At 38.7% G+C, this 17,156-nt stretch overlaps 2 protein-coding genes across 2 annotated transcripts; one reads left to right on the top strand and one right to left on the bottom strand.

Moving 5' to 3' along the window:
• Positions 1–52: 52 nt before the first annotated feature.
• FKBP7 (FKBP prolyl isomerase 7) lies at positions 53–4,666 on the bottom strand. Its single transcript, XM_030241922.2, has 4 exons — positions 4,429–4,666; positions 2,959–3,110; positions 742–875; positions 53–416 (listed from the first exon to the last, which is right to left on the bottom strand). Exons 1-4 carry the CDS (start codon positions 4,629–4,631, stop codon positions 255–257), a joined length of 651 nt encoding a protein of 216 aa, XP_030097782.2. The 5' UTR covers positions 4,632–4,666; the 3' UTR covers positions 53–254.
• Positions 4,667–4,790: 124 nt separating this feature from the next.
• On the top strand, positions 4,791–15,374 carry PLEKHA3 (pleckstrin homology domain containing A3). The gene is made up of 8 exons (XM_030241824.2): positions 4,791–5,078; positions 7,636–7,752; positions 8,473–8,628; positions 9,276–9,412; positions 10,377–10,541; positions 11,706–11,749; positions 12,295–12,410; positions 13,129–15,374. The coding sequence occupies exons 1-8, from the start codon at positions 5,039–5,041 to the stop codon at positions 13,254–13,256; spliced, it is 903 nt and encodes a 300-aa protein (XP_030097684.2). The 5' UTR covers positions 4,791–5,038; the 3' UTR covers positions 13,257–15,374.
• Positions 15,375–17,156: the final 1,782 nt, after the last annotated feature.

Consider the following 17,156-nt stretch of genomic DNA (forward strand, 5'->3'; position numbering starts at 1 on the left):
GAGTGAACAATATTGTAGACTGGAACATGTTGTAAAAACCAAAAATACTAGATCACGGTGTACTTCAATTTTATTTCTTTCTTTTGAAACATCTGACACATTTTATTAGCTGAATGTTAAAAATAAGATTTTTACAGTCACCTTAAGAGATATAAAAAAGATTCCACTATAAAAAAAATACAAAAATTCTGTGACAAAGTATTATTATTTAGAATTCAGTGTGCAGAAAACAGCCAAAGATTTTTTTAAAGTACTTAGAGCTCATCATGCTGGTAGACATTGTACTCCTTTGCTGATATGAAGCCATCTCCATCATGGTCATTCTTCTTAAATATATCAGCTAAGATTTCATCATGGGCAGAAGGATGACGTTTTTTGCCATCTCTTGCAAATTCTTCTTTCAAATAGTGGCTTATCTAGAAGAAAAGAAATAAGTCAAATCATTGTGACTCCTATGTCAGTACTCAATCCAGCTATCTTCAAGGACACTGGGGGTATACAAGTAATGTACTGTGATTCCAGTGCAGACACATCTACAGCTTGTCTACAGGAAGTGTGAGACTTATGTATTTAATGTATTAAAGCAAATTTCAGCAAACTACAGCACAGTGTAGTTTGTGTCAACACACAGAAACCTTAGGTGATAGCTGCAGCAGAGGAAGCTCATGTAAAGATAAAACTGATGCAGCCACATATATAGTTTTATAAATAATTTGTTTCAAATTATTTGTATCACATTACCTCAAGTTCAGAGAGTTTTTTGTCACCGTCTTTGTCTATTTGATTAAATGCCTCAACACTACGAGGTCCTTTATTTACTGCATAAAGTTCAATCTCAAAGATCAGTGTGGCATTGGGTGGAATCTTGCCCTGTGCTATGAATAAAAGAAAAAAAGCATTTATCAATAAAAGAAAAAAAAGCATTTAAGGAATCAGACACTATGGTACATATATGATAAATTCACAGGTAAAGCATTTTTTATGAAAAAAGGCTGTGTTAATATTCAGATTAAACTCTGAATTCAAATGTTGTACATCTAGACATGAAGATTGTGTTAGATAAATGATTTCAGAAGAAACTTGTTGATCATGTACTTGTCTGAAACAAAGCTGTATCACATACCAATTCAGGTACTTTCAGAAATTAGGTGAATGGTTATCATGAACTCTTTCACATCCTGTCATGTGACAGGGCTTATTTAGAGACTGGTTCTAAGATCCATGTCTTTATTAAACAGCTGCAAACTGATTTAAAATATAACAGTAGTGGATCAAAGCTCCTATGCATTGTCTGTCTGAAGAAACAGACATGTTTTACCTACTTTGTATGAATTATACCTATGGTAAAAGGTACTTTACATATGCTTTAAAATAATGCTTGAAATGTACATCTCAAAAAGCAGCAACAGAATGTAAGTCATCTGACTTGCTAAAAATCCCCACAGAAACATCAAACTACTGGAATACTTTTCTGGCCTCTGAATGAAGAAAACTGTTACAATTCTTTGTTCTTGGATCAAAGCATTTTCTGCCACTTGACGTAAAACCAGCACTGCCTACAAACACAGGTCCACATATCATGCATCTGGCAAAAAAAGGAAACTGAAAAGAGACAGCAACAAACCAATGAAGTCTAAAAATAGTGCCAAAAAGAGCATAAAAGATCGTGCAGTGTAAAATTAAAATGTAAACATGCAAGCTGCCAAAGCCAGTGAGCATGACACTGTAACCTCAGAATTTTGAGCTTGTGTCCATCCTTCATAAACTGAAGAAAAGCTAAAGAATCTGCACTGTTTGTAAACAGAAGATAAACAAGACTGTTACACTACTCATCTAAAGTAGCCATAGAAAAAATAACAGGTCTCAGAGTTCAAGAGGATTTAACTTTCCATGCTTTAGAAAAGTAGCAGTTTTAAATACATCTGAATATAAATCATGATTTAAATACCTTATAAAGAAAGATACAATACTAGAATTCAGTGCCAGCAGTTTACAAATATACATACCAACAAAGGAAAGACATGTAAAGATTTAGAAAGCCACATGCATCTTTTCTAATTCAAGATTAGGCAGGTATCTTCCCCAGCATGCAGGAATACGCTGAGACAGAGGACAGGTGTGCTGTAGGAAAATACTACTTCCTTCAAGTGCTACCTGGAACAAACAGTTAACAGTAGTATTAAAGAACATTTTTTATTTTTATCAGTGTTTTTCCTTCTTGTATGAAATTGTATTAAAGACAAAACAGATGCATTAAATTCTGACATATCAGTACCAAAATATTATTATAGAGCAGGAGCTACCTTTTCACAGAAACTACTATACCCAGGTCAGAGCTGAATTCATCTACATTTGAGCGCTGAAACACTCCATAAAACTTGTACTGGAACTTTTTTTAAGTAATCTGTACACTGAATTATCTTATATTCAAATCAGATTTCATGCACTGCACTGTTGCAATTACTATGTAATGGGATAATGAGAGCCATTAACTATTCAGAATGTAAGCAGTATTTTAAGCAAATTATTTCTACTTAGATTAATTGCACTACATTATATTCCATTTTACTCAGAAAATGTAGATCTTCATTAAAAGGCTAAACAGGTAGCAGTCAAATGATAAAAACCAAATGTGACTGGAATTTAATATTTTAACACAATAATGCTGATATTGCTCATGGAGATCTTCCTTTTGCTTCACACTATGGCAACACTTGGGAACACACATTGGGTGGTATGTAATGAATTCAAATGGGAACTGCAAGGCCAGGGTGTGGCTCTGTGGCAGGACTACTCAAACTGCACAGCAATGAGCAGGACTGGGCTGGGGCTGCACAGCTGCACTGCCCCCAGATGGGAGCACCAGCTCTCACAGACATTTACAAAACTATGCATTGTATGTTTCAAAGGGTAAAAAACACAGGAAAAGACAAAGTTGAGAGTCAAAACTTCTTTTACCGTATCCTTGCTGTCCGTACGCTAATGATGGAGGAATTGTCACTTTCCGTTTTTCTCCAGGACACATATTCATCATAGCAATGTCTAAGCCTTTTATGACTTGTCCAACACCCAGAACAAACCATTTTGGATGACCTTCATTTTGCGTTCGACTATTAAAAAAAATTGTGTATGAGTAACATTAATATAATATTTTTTAACATAAATATAACTTTTAGTTGCAGTTAGTAAGAACATAGATTATTATCACACGAGAATGTTTAGAGTGCAAGAATACAAAATATAAAATCTTTTTCTGCTACATTTATAGTTTAAGGTGAAATCATATTATATGTAAGGGAGACCTCATTTTTAAAGAAAAAAAAGCCAAAACCTTGTTTTTGAACTTATAAAAACATCCAGTCTTCCTGATCATGTACACTGCATGCCAGAAACAAGGTGCCACTGCAGGAAGTCTCCAAGAAGAGGAATGTGGGGAGCACTGGAAAGTGGAAATGTCTTCAGCAGTTCTCACCACTGTAGGATGGGATGGGACTGAGAGTGCAGGAGTGTGCTGGTGGAACCTGGCAATGCTGGCTGCAGCGCTGTGTGCTCACCTACCACTCTGGCCAGCTCAGACAGCCAACTCTTGGGGCAGCTTAAGGGCACTACACAGAACAGCAACTGAGCAAAACATCCAGAGAACAACCCTCTGTGTACCAGTCAGCCACTTCAACAGGCAAAGAAGTGCAAGTTAAATGGTACTGTTAAATGTAGTATTATCCTATATACTAAGCTTTTTGTTAAATTATACAAGTGGGGGAATGGATCAGGATTTTATAATGAGCTAGGCTATTGTCTGAGGATAGATGGATGGGGCAAAGTGAAAAAACAAAAGACGAAATGGTAACTTTGCAGTGAAATGGACGGCACGACAAATCAAGAAGGGAAACAGCAACAGGCCCGAGGCAAAAAGGCTGCAAACCACTCGTATAATAATGTGGTTGCACTGCACAGTGCCAACTATGTGTAAGTGGATGCTATATAAAAGTTTCTGCCTAAAATTGTCCGTGTGCATTCCTCCCAGGGGCTCCTCCTCCCAACCCGAGTTTTTCTGCAGAGGTTACAGCACAGAACATGGCAAGTATCAACACAATGGGGTTTTTTATCCACTTTGACAAAGGGGGGCTCCATGTGAGGTGTGGGCTACAGGCTCTCGAAGTTTCTCCCTAGGGACCCTAGGACTCCTAGGCACTCCCTAGTTTGACTCTAGAGAAACTCTGCATCCTTCAACACTCGCCTGAGGAAAAGTAAAGGTTGATACCGGGAGAAATCACTATTGCTGATGTGGTCAGTACGGGCCCCGAGCTGTGCCCACTCCGGGATCGCCACAAGTCCCGCTTGTCCGGCTCGGGGGGAGCGGAGCGGCTGCGCCACCCCCGCCGGGCAGGGCCCACCGCCCGTCCTCCGGCCCGGAGCCACGGGGCTCACCTGCAGTAAAACTTGGATCCGTCGCTGGCCAGGAACCCGTCATAGTGCGCGTTCAGCAGGTCGCCCTTCTTGCTCTTCGGGCTGCAGGTCTCGGGGAGGTGCAGCACTTCTATCTGAACCTCCTCCGCTGCCGCCGTGCCGCCCTCGGCCCGCGCCGGGGCCGCCAGCAGCGCCAGCAGGAGCAGGGTCAGCCCTCGGCCCATGTCGCTCCAAGGCGGCCGCCGGCGTGGCACTGTCCCCGCCGCGCTGAGAGGCGCTCCGCCTCAGTCGCGCCGGAGGTGGGGACGAGCCCGGCCCCGGCAGCGGCCGCGGGGCGGGCGGTTCTTCGGGCCGCCCTCTCCGCTCAGGAAGTGGAAGGGACGTCTGAAGCGGCCGCGGGGCGGCGGGGCCGGGAGCGTGGCCGGGCGCGCATGGGGGATGCAGAGCGCCCCGCGGGGCGGACGGCGCCGCCGGAGCCGCCGCGGCCGCCGCGCCTGAGCTGAGCGGCTCCGCCTCCGCGCGGGGGAGGCAGCGGTGGGGCCGGGAGGGGAACGCCATCCCCGCGGCGGCCGCGGCCGCCCGTTCCCCGTGGCGGAGCAGGAGGATGCGGCCCGGCGCCGGGCTCTGAGCGATGGAGGGTGTCCTATACAAGTGGACCAACTATCTAGCGGGTAGGCGCGGGGGCCGGGCCCGGGGGGCGGCGGTTGGGGCTCGGCTCGGCTTCGGCCGTGATGCGCCGCTGCTGTTGCTGCTGCCTCGGGGGTCCCGGCGTCATGCGGGCGGCCGGAGCTGTCGGTAACGCGTTGGCTGAGACGCTGGTGCTCGGAGCCAGGCTTCGGTCGAGCGTCGCGACGGAGGCGGCCCTGGGGCGGCGGTGGCCTGGATCCGGCTCCGGGGTCGGGCCGGGGGACGCGCCTGGCGGGGCAGCGCCGGCGCTCCCCGCTCCCGCCCCGTGCGCCGGGCCGGGCCGGGCCGGGCCGAGTGAACCCACTGCCCCGGCAGCCGCGCGGAGCTGTGCCCGGCCCGGGCCTTCTGCCCACCTGGATTGCGCCTTGCCGAGTTAGTCAGAGACTCTCAGCGGGACAGGGAGCTCCTGTATCCCAACCTGGAAAGCATATGATGAACATCAGTTTCATTAAATGTGTTTTTGGAGGCGCTGCAGGCGCAAAGTGCGCCAATTATCAGCATTTGCCGTGTTCTGTTTGGCTGATCCTCTACTGTAATAGAGATGCTATGTCCCTCTGGAGCAGGCAGAGACGGGGACTGGTGTTAAGGTGAAACATTTCTCCTTTGACACTGTGGTAGGACTAATTGTCTCTCCCAAGCAAATCAGCGTTGGATCGCATACCGTGCTTTATCGTGCCTCTTATTACACTGCTTTGGCAGTATCTTCTTTGCCCTATGGTTCTTCAGCACTTCATATGGGGAATTCTGTTTCAGCATATGCAGGTTGTGAGTGTGAAGTAGTGTGAAACTTGGTTCTGAGGGATTATAAAATGTGGGCCTCGTTGTGAGGATTGTATGGATGTGCTGTGGAATAAAGTGTACAGAGCATAATCTTGAATTTTGCAGAGCAATTATGTGTCAACAGATATGGACCTTCTGGTAAAAGGAAGCAGTTGTACTGTAATTAGATATTTGATGTCTTTGTCTCCTCTTCACAGTAACTATAGAGAAAACACATAGAGGGAAGGTTGTGGTTATGAGAGAAAGAATGAGCACAAGGTTGTTTTCAAAACAATGAAAGTTGTCACTTTCACTTACATGACATTGCCATTGGGAAAGATAAATGGATAAAGGCAATGAACTCTTGTAGTGTTTGCTCCTCTTTTAAGCCTGTTATTTAATAAGCAAATACTCAACAATACCTGGGAATGCTATGCATACAATGGACTGTTAGCATGCAGCTAACTTCTGCTGAAAGCCAGTAGTCCTCTTCAGAACCAGTCAGCTTCAGAACCCTTCCTTAGGCTTGTTCTGGCCAATAGAGAGCATCTGCTTCTGCATTTCAAAATTAGTCAGGGATTACCTACAGTCTTCAGAATGTAGGAGGGCAGCATTTTTCTAAAAAGCAATCTAATTATATTAGCGAAATGTTTAAATTTTGTTATCATCTATGTTGTTATTCTACTATCTGTATAGTGTCTGTTTTTGTGGCCGAAAATGGGCTGTAGTACCCAATGCGAGACACCAAGCAGCAAAAGAGGGTTGCTGAAGTGTTGCAGAAAACATTTAGTTTCTACCTTCATTAAAAGCAAACCAGAAATACGGCTGCTTTTTTTTTTTTCCTCCTCAAATAAGAGTTTGTGAAGTACAAATTTGTTAAATATTTTCTCCAATGTAGGATACTGCCCAGTTTCAGATTACAAGAGGTGTATTTGTTCTTTGGCTTGCTTCTGTGAGGCACTTGGCCTTTTAAGCCCTTTGTTTCTGTTTTTTTCCAATATTTTAAGTCCTTTGCTTCTGTTTTTTTCCGATGCTTCTGTTTTGTTCCATTAGAACAATGTGAGGATGGAATAGTCATTCATATATAGGGTCCCTTTTTAGCTGAATAAGACTGTTTTGACAGGCATTGACAGGAGATAAGGACAGTACAGAGACCACGTCTTGAAACAGAATGTAACAGAAGAAAAGATCCATGCATATTTGAGTTGTATTTTACAGGACAGTCTTCTGAATTGCATATTCTCTGAGTATTAGTGTTGTCATACATGCACCATTTGAAATGTTTCCTGTGTGAGTTCTTATCCTTTAGAGTTTGTAACATTCTGCTTTTAAATTTGAGTGTGGATGTGTGTTTTAGTTATCACTCTGCATTTGAAAAGACACGGATGCTAACTGTTACAGCTAGTAAACAACAAAAAAGAAACAGTACATGTTATTACTTCTTTATCATGGAATGGTAATGTGATTTAATGAAGTACAGTAGCATTCAAAACAGGATTCTGTAGTGGCTAAATTAAAATAATTTTTCTCTGGAGCAGAATACAGTGAAAACAGAAGAAAAATCTTGCACCCAAAAGAATGGGAGTGGAATATCCATAAGACACTAGTCTGGTTATAGAGTGGCTTTGGTCTTCAGACTGCAGAAATTGATTACTTCCTGGTGTTTTACAAGAATAATTTAATGTTTGCGTCTTTTAAAGTTTTAACAGACAAAGAGATGAATTTTATTTACAACTTAGGAATTAGACTAAACTTTCTCTTTCACATTTTTGGTCTCTCTAGGTTGGCAGCCTCGGTGGTTTGTTTTAGACAATGGGATATTGTCATACTATGATTCCCAGGATGATGTTTGCAAAGGCAGCAAAGGAAGCATAAAGATGGCTGTGTGTGAAATAAAAGGTAAGAATTAATAGATTTCTGCTTGGGAAAGTTTTAGCTGCCATGGAAATAGAAAAGGTCACGAACCATACATTTTTGCATCACATGTTTTTCCTCCTCTGTTTTGGTTTACCTGTAGTCCAGTGTGTCAGCTTCATAGTTCACAGATAATAATGAATTATCACAGATATTAATAATTAATATTATCAATATTAATAATATGTATTATCACAGATAATAATGAATTATTAATGAATGATAATAGTTAATAGAGTTCTGTTGAGCTTTAGAACACACCATTTGCTACTTTTTGAATTTAATGGTTATGTGCACGTGGTTCATGCTTGAAGTTCTGTCAGCTAGCTGCTTAGTTCTACTGCCTTTTCTTCTTATGACCAGGGGTAGAGACTGAATCATGAAAGCCAGTTTTCCAGAAGAGCAGCAGCAGTGATCCAAAAGTGGAGATTCTTATAAACCAGAAGTGTTTAGTCTTTTGGTTTCCTGAGTAATTTTTACTTTTGTCACTGTTAGCAGCTGTGCACATGCACAGGTGATGGGTGTATTTCAGACAGTAAGTGAATGGTTTGTTCTGAAGAGTTTAGTCTTTAGTGATGCTTTATGATTTACTGTGTTACTGGGGGATTATCATAAGCATTTTAAAACACTTTGAGCAGTATTTAATAAATGATTGTTACTCAGCAGAGGTTATTATTTCTTTTTTTTTTTCTCTTCTATCACAAGTTCATGCAACAGACAACACAAGAATGGAGCTAATCATCCCAGGGGAGCAGCATTTCTATATGAAAGCAGTCAATGCAGCTGAAAGGCAAAGATGGCTAGTAGCACTGGGGAGTGCAAAAGCCTGTTTAGCAGATACCAGAACAAAAAAAGAAAAAGGTATGTGTGTTACCTAGAGTAACTAGTAGCTAGGTAACATTTCTTCAAAAAATCATAGTGCAAATATTGTGGTACAAAGTCAGTGTTATTGTCTTTTAATATAAATTGTAATTATTTGTAGACATCTCTATGGTAAATCCCCCCTGAGTATTAGAGTTAGAAGTTATCTGCATTAACCTCTTGTATCTTAAGAAGCTGAAGTACTACAAGGTGTTGCTGTCACGAGAATAAACATATTATTTGTAGTTGTTGTGAAGACATTTAATGTCTGATGTTATAGTAACTCTTTATAGTAACTATTATTTTTTCCGTAATTTCTCTTGAAAGGCTTAATGTAACTGGTTCCAGCCACTCTGGTGGGTGGCATAAGTTTTATACAGTAATTTTTTCAACATTAGGGGCAGCCAAGAAACATTTCAACTTAATTTTTCCTGATAATGTGCCTTTTTCATTATAGTAATTAAATTAGCACCAGTTATCAAAAGTATTGTTTGCTTCAAGTGTAATTCTTGATTCATTGCAGAATCCAGAATCAAGTGGAAGTTTAAGTGGATTTTTAAATTGATCTTTAAATGAAAAGTGCTTAAATATTACAATGTGTAGGTACATTGTATGCAATAAATTGATATTTCCATTTTTTTCCATAGAAATAAGTGAGACCAATGAATCTCTTAAAACCAAAATGTCTGAACTTCGTCTCTACTGTGATCTTTTGATGCAGCAAGTTCATACCATACAAGAATTTGTTCACCATGATGAGACTCGCCCTCCACCCAGCATTGAGGTGCACAATTCTAGAATTTCTTTTCATTCCATTATATAATACACCTCAGGCTGCTGTTGTTGTCTTAGATTTTATTCATCTCCCCATTGCTGGGGGACTTAACCTAATGTCAGTTTTTGAATGCTTGTGAGTTGCTGTACTAATAGTGATTTTCTGTTTGGAAAGGACCTGGATGGTTTAACTGTAATTGTGCCAGGTGTTAGGAGCCAATTGTGTTCCTGAGCCATTTGGTTAAAAGGCCAGTAGAGCTATCATATAAGAAATACAATATTTTGTCTCATTTTGCATCTCTGTTCAAGAAGTTAAAATAATCTTAAGTTTGTGTATTCTTTCTTTCTTATGTGGGATGGTATTCCATTTTCTTATCAGTGAAAGCTAGTGTTCCAGGCATTGGAAGCATGCAGAACAGATATCTGTCTCTGAACGTGCACAAGTACAACCCTAGAATGTATTCCTGCTTTTGAATAAAAGGACTGGAAATAGTGAATTACTTCATTCTTTGCACTCTTGAGCAGCATGTGAAAAATGTTGTTGGTCCTTTAGTGCAAAGCCAGGGGTTGACACTTAGTCACAACACAGAGCAAGTTTCTACTTTAGGTAGGTGAAATGGACCTGCAGTTCCTTGCTCTAGAGTGATAAAACTCTTCACACCTTCTGCTGCAATTCATTTGTTTCACTGAATGATCTTCTGATACCAGTTAGTCACTCTGAGACAAGCTTTGCAGTAAGGCATTGTTGGCTGGTACCCTAAAGAAATTCAGATGTCAGAAAGAAATTGCAATGCTGTCACATGTGTTTTCTTAAATTGGCCTTATGGTAAGGCATACATTTGATTAAAAAAATGGGAAATATAAATTCTTAGTGGTAATGAGGGAGATTAGTGTGTCTGGGAGAGGTGGTGGAAGAAAGTTGTATTTGAATTTTTTTTTTCCTTGCTTATGCTTGTACTTTCATTTACTTTCAGAACATGAATGAAGCCTCTTCCTTGCTTAGTGCCACATGTAATACATTTATCACAACACTTGAAGAATGTGTGAAGATTGCTAATGCCAAGTTTAAGCCAGAAATGTTCCAGCTGCCTCACCCTGATCCCTTGGTTTCTCCTGTGTCACCATCACCTATTCAAATGGTTTAGACATTTTGAAATATTATCTTTTTTGAGTGTCATACTGGTGGTTAGACTGGGGGGAGGAGTGGCAGAACACTATGCTGTTGTTATGTGCTATGATGTTCACAGTTGAAATCTTGACTGAGTTATAAATCAGTACTGGTCCCAAATATAAATCAGTTCTCTGTTCTTAGTCTTTTGCTTTGCAGTTTGCTAGCCTTTACATCACCAGAGTAGCCTTATCATACATGTCAAGGCCTTGTAATGAGGTATCTCATAAATTAATGAGGTTTAACTTTTCCTCAGTTCAACTGTTTGATTTTTTTAGAGTGCTAACTGTACACTGATCATAAAAATTACCTAACTTCACCTCCTGCTTAGGTGGTTTGGGACTTATATAATGCTTAATATATGCTATCTTTAGCAAGATAGCATATATTTCAGTGTATGTAATTCAAGATGTTTGTATAAATATATCATTCCCTAATTTAAGAAAAAGATATTTCATGATAAAGATATTACTTGCATAACTATTCACTATTAATTAATTCCCTTAGAAGGACAATGTATGGGGAATCAAATGCTTTCTCAGTTCTGTATACCAAGATGAGCTGTATTGTGCAGTTCTGTTGTGGGAATCTCTTTTTTTCCATATGGATCTTTCATCTCTTTATCTTCAAGCACTTTACTTACAAAGCTGATTGTTACAATTTAAAATAGTAACTTTCTTTGATATGCATAGAGATTTGACAGTAATAGCAGAGGAATCACAAGGAATCAAGAGGCATAATTTGGCTTTATTGTGTAATGAGGAACTTGAACTTCCATTTGGTAAAGGAAGAATGTCTTGATACTTCTGTATATCATAGCAATTAACAATGGCTCCTTGAGGAACGTCAGTGCAAGAGGGAATGAATTCCATAGACAGGAGGTAGCATCTTCTTGTAGTAAACTCTTTCCTGTGTGAATGTTCTAAAACTTTTAATATTGATGGCAATCCATCTGCTTTCATATAGATTAATCAGATTTTTAACTGAGAGTTGTTGCTTTTTATAAAAAAAAAATTGCCATCTCTCTTTGAAAAGACTGTAAATAAAGTAAGGAGTAATGTAGACATCCATATCATTCTTCTGAGTAGCTTGTGACATTTTTGGTTGTTTGTTCTGTGGAATTTTTTTCCCCTAGATGAAGCGTTCCATTAGCCACCCTGGTCCTTGCTATTCAGAAAGGTAATTTTCTGTTTCTTCAAGTTTTTTTCTTGTGTTTCAAAAGACCTCCCGGAACATGCTAGCATTAAAATCAAAATGTGAGAAGAATTGTTTGCTTGGAAAAAATTAAAAATCATAAATTGATCTAATTTTAAAAACAAAAGGTGCATATTTTCAGCTATTGGTGGCAGCTGCTATTTTTAATACAGTACCAAACTTTCATTATGCTAGAAGCTTTATGCACATGGCTTGATTTGACAAGTTCATGAAATCAGAGCTTGAAACGCTAACATTATTTTTCAGTCAGTATTTCAGTTTCTCAAATTATTTCATTCATTTCTATTTCTACTTTCAGGCTTTGCAGTTGTGAAAGTAAGATTGTTGACTGTGCTATTTTTAGTCTGCTATAATAGACTACCAAAAAAGCATTAATACTGCCAATTTAATCTAAGCACCAAAGTTATTTCCTATTTAAAGTATATGAAATTGGGTGGGAAATAACCAAAATTATTTCAAAGTTAAAGTATATAAAATTTGCTTACTAATAGATCTCACTGCCTCTGTAGGATTAATCACTCTGTGAAAGAACCAGGTTCATCTCTTCACCGATTTTCTCAGCGGCGCAGAAGAACATACTCGGATACAGAATCTTACAGTGATACACCTTCTGAAGATTCTCAAAGTAAGTTTGAAAGGGAGGGAGGTTTTGTATCTTTCAGTACAATTTATTTCCCTGTTTAGAGCAGCACTAATATTGGCATGAGGAAAAATGTTTTATTTGTAAGACTCCTATATTACAAATCAGAGCACTTGTATAGTTTGTTACCTGGTTGACTTGTGCTGGCTTCCATCCATATTACAAATGATCTTGCAGGAGTAGTTGTATTGAAAACAGTGGGATTACTGGCAGGATAAAATTAAAACCTATCCAGAAAAGGGATGTTTGTTCACATGAATGATTATCTGGTAAGTGATGTGGAAATTGCTGTTTGCCACCTGCTTATTGTCGCAGAAGAAATTACCTTTTTTAGACTTCTGTGAGTTGCAGGGATAGTTCACTTGCTGCATTGTGGAAAGGTCATTGATTTCAGTGGCTTCTTGCCCTTTGCAGAGAACAGCACAACTCTGAAGGCACACATCCTTACCAATAATAAAGATCATGATCAGAATTTAGTCCCTCCTGCTTAGATGGGCTGAATTAGTAGTCAGTTCTTTGGTAGTTTTTCCTTCTGAATCTTGATGACATTTTGACTCCATTATAACTCCTCTCAAGCAGACTTTAACTTGACTAGTTCTTCTGATTGCTTATATATAGGAAATACTTTACAAATACAATAATTGACAGATTGGATGATACTTTTGGGGATTGAAAATTAAATACTTAATTGATCTCTTTATAGGATCTGCCCATTGTTCTAGAGGTGCTGTCAATGGAGATCTGGTATCATCAACCATTCCTGAAGAAAATAAATCAGTGTCAAAGGAAAGATCTGAACTGGAAGAGACTTTTTCATCCTTTTCCTCCTGAAGCAACTGAAAGTATTAAATTTTCTATAAATAATGCTATGCAAAAGCTGCTGTAGTTATCCTGTTGTTATAGGAAGTAGTCATTTCCCTTTTTAGAAGGATTTCTCTGCACTTTATAGAATAACATAAATACTATCTTTGAAGTGTATTTTATCTTTATATAGTTTATTTGCAAGAGTATTTTCCTAATATTTCACAGTTTGAATGTGCATTTTTTGGAACAAATGATGGCTTTAACAGATAAGCATCCACGTTTGTAAATGCAGCTCTTTTTAAAAAAGTGTGGAGGTCTGACCAATAGTTAGTAAACAAGCATTATAAAATTCAGCAAAAAGTTTTCATTTTTTTGGAGAAAACATGCAACTTGTGCCATGGGCCTCTTGGTCATTTGTACCAGGTCATCCACCTGGAGCTGTGATTAGCCCCACAATGGCTTTTTTTTTGCCAGTGTAAGGGCTGTGGGAATGGGCACTAATGGCTCTGCTCCAGCAGCTTGGCGGAAATTGACATTGCCGCCTTTAAAAACACGAGGATATACATAATCCAGTCCTTATTTTTAGGCAATGAAAGTAGAAATATTTAGTGTATTTTTCTAAACAAATGTATAAAAATAACTTAATATGAAGTATTTGTACCAAACATGGGATATTTAATAGTTTTTATTTATTTATTCTTTTTGCATCAAAAATTTCTACCTACTTTCACTACTAAAGGTCTAAAGATCTACTGAAAGCTTCAAAATGTGCATAAATTGTTTCTGGGGTGTGTAGCATCACAAATAATTAATACAGTGCTGTTAAGATTTACTCTGCTCACTTAAGATGTGTTTTTAGCAAAGTATGATAAAAGCAAGAGCTGAAATGTTAGACCGTTCTAAGCTGCTGTAGTAATGAATATTTGTATCTATAGATGTTTTATTTATGACATATTTATACAAAAGGGAGGGTCTGTTTTTGCAACTCCTTTATATCATTTGAGGATGGTATACACCAGAAGATGGATTCTGCTCTCAGTTACATCAGTGTAAATTTGCATTAACTGTAAGTGAGGTCAGAGTCTGACTCTCTTAATAATTAATGAGTAATATAGTACAATAGTGCCTACTAGCACCTTGGTTAAGAAGGTTGTTAATATGAGCATTGTAAGCTTTTGGGAATTTTTGGGGTGTTTGTTTAGGGATGAACTTGGTCTATGAAGTCTTAGCTGTAGAGCACGTGAAGCAAGCCATTTACTGTTCTTGATTTACACAATTGCTAAATAAATGTACAGGGTTTTTTGTACTCAAGCACATACCAAAATCTGTTTTTATAATCAGATCTTTAATTTGGTTTAACTAGTCTTCCTTTTGTGTATATAAATGATTTGAAGCAGGCTGGAAAGAACAGATGGGAATGGGAGCTTTCCTTATAAATTTTTGGGATATTGATTTATCTAAATCAAAATAGGTCCAAATATTGAGGAAAAACCATATGAGCTGTTGGCCTTATATAAAATGCCAGTTTATAAAGCATTATGTCAGGTTCAAGTGGAATGGAATGGTGTTTGTACAAGGAGTTTGTGGATACCAGCTCAGAGCTGTCATTTATGCTCAGTTCTGTCAGTTTTCCTGAAACTGGCATATGCATATCAGCCACACACATGCTTGTACATTTTTTTTCCTGAATGTTTGCTTTAATGTATTCTGTATGACATGACAATTGTAAAAATAAGTATTAAAAAAGATGTTCAGAGAAGTAAACTACATACTGCAATGAGAGTGTTGTCTTGAATAATACGCTGTCAGAAGTGCTTTTTGAAACCTCGCTGAGGTTTCTGCCAGCTTCTGCAGTGTTAAATACATGTCACACTGACAGATACCTTTTTCTGCTTCCACCTACTATGAAGAAAAGAGGCTGGACTCCATGTGCAAAAACTAAGTGAGACTGATCAGTGAATGTAGTAGTAAGTAATAATTTTAAATACTGCCACAAGACAAAAGTTGTTGTGATCACGTCCAAGCACAAAATTTGCATGTCATTGCTTCAGTGCTGTTTTGGGGTTTTCTAGGTCCACAAAGCCATCATTTCAGCTTTATGTATATATGTGTGATATGTTTCTATTAAATCAGCCTTTACACAGATACCTGTGCCAAACATCCTAAAATATATTTCAGTGAAATTAGTGAAGATAATGTGCTGTCATCCTTTTGGTAACTGGAGTTAAGAAATAATTTCTGAAAATTGTCTGTCTGAATCACAATCATCCATGCAAAGCAAGACTAAAAAATACCTGTCTGCTCTTACATATTGGATTTCCAAGATTATAGGAGAGCTTATCAGGAATGCCTGATTGTATCATTCTTGCTGGTGCAGAATGAGAGCTGAACCTCAACAGCATAGGTAGTTGGTACTTCTAGTTTTGATCTCTCATGCTTCTGAGGAGATCAATCTGACACTAGCTCAAATGTCATCACTTAAAGAATATAAGCATGGGACATATATTTAGATGAAAAGCAGTAATTTCAGTTATATCTCTGAAGTTCCTAACATCAGATAATTAGAAATAGAATGCTTAGAAATTACCAGCTTCAATTATAAAGAATTAATGGTAAGGCACTCAATGATTTGAAAGGCTGTGAATACTGAGATTTCAATGTTCAGGGGCTTTAAAGTACTGTAAATTAATGTTGTTATGTCTTTCAACTTAGTAATTCAGCTTCACTTTTTAAACTTTTTTTCCTGAGAGAAAGCAATCTTTGAGATAGGAATACTTCAGTGGTTGCTTCTGCAAAAAATCTTATTCCTTACTTAAAAATTGAAATCACACCTATTTGTTTTTGTTAAGATAATTTTTACAAAATATAAACTTCAGTTTTGCTACACCACTATCACTGAATAGTCTAGTGCAAGCTGTTTTTCCTGTTGGTGCAAATTAGAAACTTTTAAAAGGGGTGTGATACGTGAATAAAGGAAATGTCTATGTCTGAAAACCAGCTAAAAGGCAATAAAATTAATCTCTCATTGTTATTATGACTCTCCACCATTACAGTTATTTTTCTCAGGCTGCCACGTGAAAAATGTTAATAGAAAATATAGAAAATATATAGCTCTATAGTAGGATTTATACAGCAGCTCACAGAGCTTTGTTAAAAAGATCAGCACTCAGGAAACATGACTGCCAAAGGCTTCATACACTATATTAGTGGTGGGATATTTTTATATATTTGGTCCTATAGCAAAATAGATCTGATCTGTCTATCTGAGAGCAAATGTCAGCTTATATAGTTAGAAATCCCAGTATTTGACCTGGATATAATAAGTAAATAATTCAAAATGTTTATTTCTTTCCATCCAGAGACTGCTTAATCTCTTGTCTTGAGAAAATGTTATTCTTAGGGATGTGTTCTGTGAAATGGAATATCGAAGCTTTAGGTTGTGACTTCAGCAATGTCACTCTAGGTTAGCATTTGCTTAGCAGTCTTGTGGAAAAACACTGGCTCAGCTGGTTGGCCTGCAACATTATCTATTCAAGCTGTGTTTCAGCAAAGCCCCTAAGTATTTTAAATCCTATTTTTAGACATGAGTGACTCATCTGCTGAAAGTACTTGCTTAAGTGCTGTGCAGAGTTGGGCTGGAGAGGTACTGGCAGGATGAACTTGCTTACACCGTCACACCAGTGACCTCTTCATCGACTCAGTGTTTTGAGACTCAGTAGAGACCATGTAAGATTGAGTTTCCAGGAGCCTTTGTATAGAAGAGGCCATGGTTGAATCTGCAGATGCTGTCTGTCACTTATCTCTTTCTGCTGAGATGATTAAATATCTGGTGCATTTTTAGCATTAGCTTTATTATGTGCCTGTGTACACAAGTTACTTGTTAACACAACTGTACCTACAGTCTGCATTTTTGTCTTGTATTGAGTT

Source organism: Serinus canaria, chromosome 7 (genome assembly GCF_022539315.1).
Source record: "Serinus canaria isolate serCan28SL12 chromosome 7, serCan2020, whole genome shotgun sequence".
Taxonomy (NCBI): Eukaryota; Metazoa; Chordata; class Aves; order Passeriformes; family Fringillidae; genus Serinus; species Serinus canaria.